The sequence below is a fragment of the Austrofundulus limnaeus genome, unplaced genomic scaffold (genome assembly GCF_001266775.1).
Source record: "Austrofundulus limnaeus strain Quisiro unplaced genomic scaffold, Austrofundulus_limnaeus-1.0 Scaffold202, whole genome shotgun sequence".
NCBI classification, from domain to species: Eukaryota; Metazoa; Chordata; class Actinopteri; order Cyprinodontiformes; family Rivulidae; genus Austrofundulus; species Austrofundulus limnaeus.
This window is the reverse complement of record NW_013952604.1, coordinates 331,935-339,356: the sequence shown is the minus strand read 5'-3', so window position 1 is coordinate 339,356 and position 7,422 is coordinate 331,935. Positions and strand designations below refer to the sequence as shown.

Here is a 7,422-nt window from a genome sequence, read left to right as displayed (position 1 = left end):
GAGTTCAGCTGGTGTCTTGGCTTTACATGCCTTTTTACACCTCCCTTTCTTCATGTGTTCAATACTTTTTCCCTGTGCCATTCCACATTATTACAACTAACTTCATTTCTGGACATTTATGGTTTAATTTCTTTGTATTTATGGATCACTTTGGTTGTTACCGACAACTGATGGAAATTTCATGTCATTAGCACCTCTAGTAATATATTTACTGTGAAAAATGGTGACGTGTTCAATACTTATTTTACCCGCTGTGTATATACATACAGTGTGTGTATATATATATATATATGCAGTACCCACGTGGTAAAAATGTCATGAAAATCCGTACACAAGTTTTTGAGTAATGTTGTCCACAGACAGAACAACAGACAGACATACGCGACCGAAAACTTTACCTCGCCCTTGGTGGAGGTAACAACTTAAACAACTGATTTGTAATGAAAATGTTTGGTTTTTTCATCACCCTCTTTAAACTCCAGAAGAAAAGATTTTTTTTAAATTTTATTTGCAGAATTTTGTTATTTATGCTTATATTTATTACCGTAATTGCTTTTTGTATTTTTTCTTTGAAATCAAGCTGCTGGTTTAGCTGCTTTCATGCACTTTTACAACCCATCGCAGTATTGTTTTGGATAAAAACAGGATAAAAAAAACTTTCCTAACAATGTATATTCCCTGTGGCAGCACTATGGCATCTTGACCCACCAATCCAATGGCTTTAATACTAAACATACAGTGCTTCCATGCCAAGAACAAAGTCACGTCTCAGCTGGTAGTGCAGGGCCAAGGTGTATGCAGTAGCATGGCCTGACTATTATCTGTGTTGGGATGCTTATTGACCTGCCAGCATATGTGTTTTTGCTGTGAAGCTTGGTTGGAAGGCAGCAATTCCCCCTCTACATTCTCTTTAATCATGCAGAGCAAGGACTGGGTGAGACCTGGGGAGGGGGTGTGAGGAAGGCAGACTGTAAGCCTAGGCTTGCTCTATGTATCAAAGCAGGCAACCCCAGGATGCCAACTGTACTGTACCCACACACTGTACACAATACACACACACACACACATACACACTAACAGCCCATGGTAACAAGTTTCTTCCTACTTTTGTTAATAAGCTTCCAGTTGTAACTGGGTTTACAATTTAATATGATGCGTGCATAACAAAAAACAAAAAAACTTTGTTTAATGAAATGCTGGTATTTTTTAGTATGTTTGATAGTTAAACTTTTCTTTGATGCTGTATGTTTTGAGATGTTTAATGTCTCTTATTTCATCTTTATTTTCCTTCACAAGGTGGCAGGCATAGTGGGCCGAGCAGACCTTCTGTGCACGCTCTTCTTTCAGCTCTCTTTCCTCACTTACTGCAGAGCTTTTAACAAAGGTTCGTATCAACTCTGATTAAATGCACCCGTTTCAACACCTTCACTTTAATGTCAAACTGTGATCTGTTTTGGTCTCTGTGTTGTCAGGGAGTGATAGCTTTTCTTTAAAATGGGTCATAGTCAGCCTTGCTTTGTGTGCTGCAGCAATGCTTTGTAAAGAACAAGGCATCACCGTTCTGGTATGTTTTACTTTACTGATGTATTTTTTTAATATTTACGATTTTTTTTCTTATTTACTGCTCACAGGTTAATTACCTAGGTTGAATTGCCACAGATTGTGGCATCTTTTTTAACATGCAAAACTCAACAATTTATGGAAAGAGTCCAAGTTTCTTAACGTTGTTTACCTACAGTATATACTCGTATCTTCCCTCAGGGCCTAAACGCAGCATTTGACGTCCTCCTCATCTGTAATGTTAATGTGTATGAACTTTGCCAGAGGCTAATCTTTAGGAAGACTCCACTTGATGTGAGTTACAATTTATATGCCCTTCTCATACATTCGGAATCATACATTTTTTTATATGAATAATGTTGCATCACATACATTTTCTATTCAAGCCTGTATGAATTTCAGCAAAGTTACTGAAGAGGCACAGGTTCAGTTGAATAACAATTTAAGTAACAATTGGTAACATTTTTCTTGACAGCTAAAGGAGGTGCAGAGAATGGGTTTGCTACCACGGCTTGCCCTTCTGGCTCTTGGAGGACTCTCCATGCTCTATGCACGCTGGAGGATCATGGGTACAGGACCGCCAGCATTCACAGAAGTGGACAACCCTGCCTCTTTTGAAGAAAATATATTTATTAGAGTGAGTATGATTTAATTCTGATTTAATTCATTTYAAGAAGCACTTTTTCTATAACTTTAGTAAAATCTGTTGAATGATTAGTAGGATATTTAAATCAAAAAATGGATATATACTATAGATTGAGTATTTTTATTCTAGAAATTAGAGCAAAGCAATTTGACCAGAACGTAATTTAATAGATTATATGTCTAAATATTGTTAAGGCTCTTGCACTGAAAGTTTAAAAGAATTACATTTAATTTATTGTAGGATAACCTTTGCATGACAAAGATCTGCTACCAAAACTTGGACAGCTGTGTGTTATGTGGTTTACAATATGATCTGAGACAATAATATATATGTTTATTTTAAACTATTAGAAAAGTAAAAGTCTGTAAAACACACAAAAAGAAAAAAGTTTGAATAAAGCTAAAATAACACTGTATATATAGATTCAGTACATGGTGACCTGTTTCCACAATATCATAAATGATTACTCACTAAAATCAATAGTCCACATTTTTAGAAGTGGGGTTCTGTGGAAAAATTGTGAATAGTTATTATCTTATCTGTTGTATATAGCTCAGAGTTATTCTGATCATCTAGTATTTATTATTCTGGAAAATCCAATATTTGTCTTTGCTACAAGTAAATATATCTTCATACATGTAACCACAGATTTTATTGAAACATATTCAAAAGAAAATTTCATACATTTCTATTGGGGGGTAACTAGAACTTTGTTGCCACAAGTGTGTGCCATTGCTTTCCTTCTGTGTTTGTGTTCCATAATTTTTTTTTGAAAACAACTACTTCCTGTTTATTATTGGTTATTCTTTTAACACTTTATATTCTAAATKTGTTTTTATCTCTTATGTTTCACTGCACCCTCACATTCTGCACCTCACTTGTTGTTCTTTCTTTGATTGGCAGATTGTGAACTATAATTACTACTACTCCCTTAATGCCTGGCTGCTGCTGTGTCCCTGGTGGCTGTGTTTTGATTGGTCCATGGGCTGTGTGCCTCTCATTAAGTCAGCCACTGATTGGAGGATGGTGTGGCCACTGCTGCTCTGGTGCTTCTTGATAGGGTTGATAAACCAAGCCTTATGCTCGCAGGACAGCCAGAAGAGGAGGTAGGTTGGCCAAGCTTTCTCACACTTCCTGTTTTAGGAATGACAAAGATCTTGGCTTCTTGGTCATTAACTTGATAATGATAATGGTCATATCCACTGCAGTGCAACACTTCTTCTTGACTGTATAGTGTCATTTTGTTTGTGTGACTCATAAGGAGGTTTTTGAGTATCAGGTGTTTTTTAAGCTTATATTTGCTGCATCTGAATCTCATTTTCAAGCTACTGTATTGGGTATCAATGAAAACCACTGATGATGCGTGTTTTTTGTTACTGTTTGTTATTTTACTGTCCTTCCTCTTCCAGGACRTTGACCTTGGGTTTGGTGCTGCTGGTGGTCCCTTTTCTACCTGCATGTAACATTTTCTTCAGAGTTGGCTTTGTTGTAGCTGAGAGAGTACTCTATCTATCTTCAGCCGGCTACTGCYTACTGCTGGCCTATTCCCTGGGTCATTGCTGCTACCGCTGGAGCAAGTACAGGGTAAATGTACCACAACAGTCCTACTACAGTAACAGACTTTTGGAGAATCATGTTACCAGCAACAATTCAACCCCAAAATTTTCTGCATACTCCCAGGTTTTTATTACGGTATATTTTGAGCAGAGACAAATAGAAAAATAACAATGATTTTTCCTAAATAGACACAGCAGGTGGTGTTCAAGCATTAGAGACAAATTTAGACACTGTCGTCTCTGAATTTCTAATATTTATTTTTGTCTGTGTTGCTGAAGTTTCCAAACGTAATTGCTAAATAACAGTTAATGCTCAGTGATGTACTAATATTAATTTAATGTTTGATTAGTTATTCTAACAGACATCCTTTCAAACACTTTGAAATGCTATACAAACATTTACAATCATTAAAAAAATGTCCTTTATTGTCATATTTTAAAGGTGAATACCTTTCTGGGAGTAGTTTTTCTCCTGGAAATTACAGAATATTTTGCGAAATTCTAGGATTCTTTATGGTCTACCTCCTGAGTGATTCTTTTTTTTAAACTGACTGTAAACAGACAAAGAACTGCCAGAGAAAACTGTACAGTTCTACCCAGTCAAGATGTTTTTCTTTTGTTTGGTTGTTCAGAGAATGACAATAGTAAATCTGTTTGGAAATTTACACATGTTACGCCAATACAATATTTTTTTAAATATATTTTTTAATTAATTTGATGTATCTATAGGTTGTATATATTGATCATGCAAATGTTTTATTTTTCTACTTTTGATAGCTATTTTAAAAATTTCCCTGATTTAATACGGCATTCAAAGTTACTCCTGTGGAAAATTAGCCTTTTGGCTAACTCAAGTATATGTTTGGTTTTACATTCATTAATATACTTTGTATCTTTACATTGAATTATAACATAAATCTGTTTTTTGTCCAGACATTGCTGTTTGTCATGGTGCTTACATTACTAAGTGTGCATGTAGTCCGTTGTGCCCTTCGCAGTCATCAGTGGCGGTCAGAACAAAGCCTTTTCGTCAGTGCACTGTCTGTCTGTCCACTCAATGCCAAGGTAAACAACTTGTGATTCTAATTCTTCTGCTATTAGGAATTTCTTTTCCCAACTTCAAAATAAATTACAGCTGTACATTTAGCTGCTGCCTGAAACTCAATATGTTGATGATATTTTCCTCAGGTGCATTATAATGTAGGGAAGAACCTGGCGGATAGAGGGAACACTACTGCTGCTATCAGATATTACAGAGAAGCAGTCAGGTTTGTGTCCTCAAAAGCAACAGAAGTTGAATTAGTACTAACTAACAAAAAGCTAAATGACTTGCTTTGTATATTTATGGCTTTCAGGCTACATCCAACTTATGTTCATGCAATGAACAACTTGGGGAACATCCTGAAGGAAAGGAATGAACTTATCGAGGCAGAACAGTTGTTGTCCAAAGCTGTCTCCATTCAGTATGTTCTAAATAAAATAATACACAACAGCTACCTGTGTTTTCAGAGCTCCCTGTTGATGGCTTTGCTTTTGTTTGTTTAATCTGTGCAGACCTGACTTTGCTGCTGCCTGGATGAATCTTGGGATTGTTCAGAACAGCCTCAGAAAGTTTGAAGAGGCGGAGCAGAGCTACCGCAATGCTATTCGCTTCCGGAGAAAATACCCAGACTGTTATTACAACCTTGGACGCTTGGTGAGGTTTCTTAATCAAATGCTGTATTTATCCTGGTTTAGAACCTACCTAACAAATAGGAGTTTTTCTGTTCATTTAGGAGATTGTTCCTCCTCTACAGCTCCTCTGACTCGTGGGGTCCCGCAAGGCTTTATTCTAGGCCCTCTGCTTTTTAATCTTTTTATGTTGCGTCTGGGGTCCATTTTTAATAAATATAAGATTCCTTTCCATTGTTTTGCTGATGACATTCAGGTCTACCTGCCTATCAAGCCAGGTTTGATTAATTCATTCAAATCACTCCTGAGCTGTCTGAACGACATAAAAATCTGGCTGAAATTAAATTTCCTGAATCTAAATGAAAGTAAGACAGAAGTCATCAGCTTTGGTAAAGACATTTCTCCTGACAATCTTGGTCYTYTGGCTTCATACAGCTGCTCTGCTGTCAGAAATTTGGGTTTCATTTTTRATAATGTGTTCAAATTGGACAGGCAGAAAAACTCAGTGGTTAAATCGAGTTTTTTCCAACTAAGACTTATTGCTAAGGTGAAGCCATACCTCCCAAACAAAGACCTTGAGAAAGTGATTCATGCTCTCATTACATCTCGTTTGGATTATTGTAATTCTTTGTATGTTGGTTTAGATAAATCTTCTCTGCATTGATTACAAGTTGTCCAGAACGCAGCAGCTCGTCTTTTAACAGGAACTAAAAAATACGAACACGCATCCCCGGTTCTGGCTTCTCTCCATTGGCTTCCTGTTCATTTTAGGATAAATTTTAAGATTGTATTGCTTACTTTTAAAGCTTTAAAAGGTCCGGCCCCATCCTACCTGTGTGAGCTCATTAACATCCACACTTCAGTTAGAGCACTTCAGTCCAACCAGTTCCTCTTAGGTGTTCCTAGATCCAGGCTAAAGTTTAGAGGTGATCGGGCCTTTGCAGTCTCTGCACCAAAACTCTGGAATGGTTTACCTCTTAGCATACGGACTGCTGAGACTTTTAAATCTCTACTTAAAACTCACTTTTACTCCCTGGCCTTTCATTCTGGTAGAGTTCGAGATTCTTTTAATGATAATGTTTTTAATGTTTTTCTGTATTTTAAATTGATTTTAGTGTCTACATTTATGTGTTGCTCAATTGTTTTATTCATTCGGCTTAATTGTGAAGCACTTTGGCCAATGTTTGTTGTTTTTATGTGCTATATAAATAAAATTGACATTGACACTGTATTCAAATATACTTAAACTAAGAGATATCCTAAGTGTAAAACTGGAATACTGTATTATACTAAACTAAAACATATGTGTGCTAATATGACAGATATTTCTCTCCTTTTTGTGACAGTATGCCGACCAAAACAGACATCTAGACGCCCTGAATGCTTGGAGAAATGCAACAGTTCTAAAACCTGATCATAGCCTGGCTTGGAACAATATGGTCATTCTGCTGGACAATACTGGTAATAAGAAAAACACACACATCTCGGCCTCTTAACACACAAGTAGTGCTATAAACAGGAAAACTATTTTACTGTTTCATCATACAAAAAGTAGGTCATACAGTTTACCAATTTGTAAATGTACTGTTGGTAAATGTGTGCTTCMAAAGGCTATCAAAGGTTCTGTGTTKTGGGTGCAGTTTGTTTCAGTTTGATTATCCAAAAACACGGAGCTTTGTTATTTTTATACAAGCAGGAAATCTAAATGGCCAACAAGATTAGACCGGAAGAGCAGGAATCACCAATGCTTGAAATTTATGTATTAAAGCTTTTGTGCTGTGAGTTCAGAAGGCACTCTTCCCTGCCGTGTGGAGAATGCTCTGATTTCCAAAAGCTCGAGCCTTTTTGTCAGAAGCTGCTCCCACGGGGGCGGAGTCTCCCAGGAGGGCACGGGAACGGTCCAATCAGAGCCCAGTGTGTCTCCGATCAAACGAGGGCGAGCACAGCAATAACAGCGCTCCCCTCAGAGTCCCCCCCCACCCCCCCCCC

The 7,422-nt window shown here is 37.2% G+C and overlaps 1 protein-coding gene across 1 annotated transcript in view; it reads left to right on the top strand.

Annotated features, from left to right (window-relative positions):
• Positions 1-7,422, top strand: part of tmtc4 (transmembrane O-mannosyltransferase targeting cadherins 4) — a 23,097-nt gene that overhangs the window by 14,218 nt on the left and 1,457 nt on the right. Inside the window, exons 4-14 of the mRNA XM_014018798.1 lie at positions 1,297-1,384; positions 1,473-1,564; positions 1,762-1,854; positions 2,036-2,197; positions 3,110-3,312; positions 3,616-3,790; positions 4,696-4,827; positions 4,951-5,030; positions 5,118-5,225; positions 5,317-5,458; positions 6,780-6,894. Coding sequence (XP_013874252.1) covers positions 1,297-1,384; positions 1,473-1,564; positions 1,762-1,854; positions 2,036-2,197; positions 3,110-3,312; positions 3,616-3,790; positions 4,696-4,827; positions 4,951-5,030; positions 5,118-5,225; positions 5,317-5,458; positions 6,780-6,894 — 1,390 coding nt within the window. The remainder of the gene's footprint in view (positions 1-1,296; positions 1,385-1,472; positions 1,565-1,761; positions 1,855-2,035; positions 2,198-3,109; positions 3,313-3,615; positions 3,791-4,695; positions 4,828-4,950; positions 5,031-5,117; positions 5,226-5,316; positions 5,459-6,779; positions 6,895-7,422) is intronic.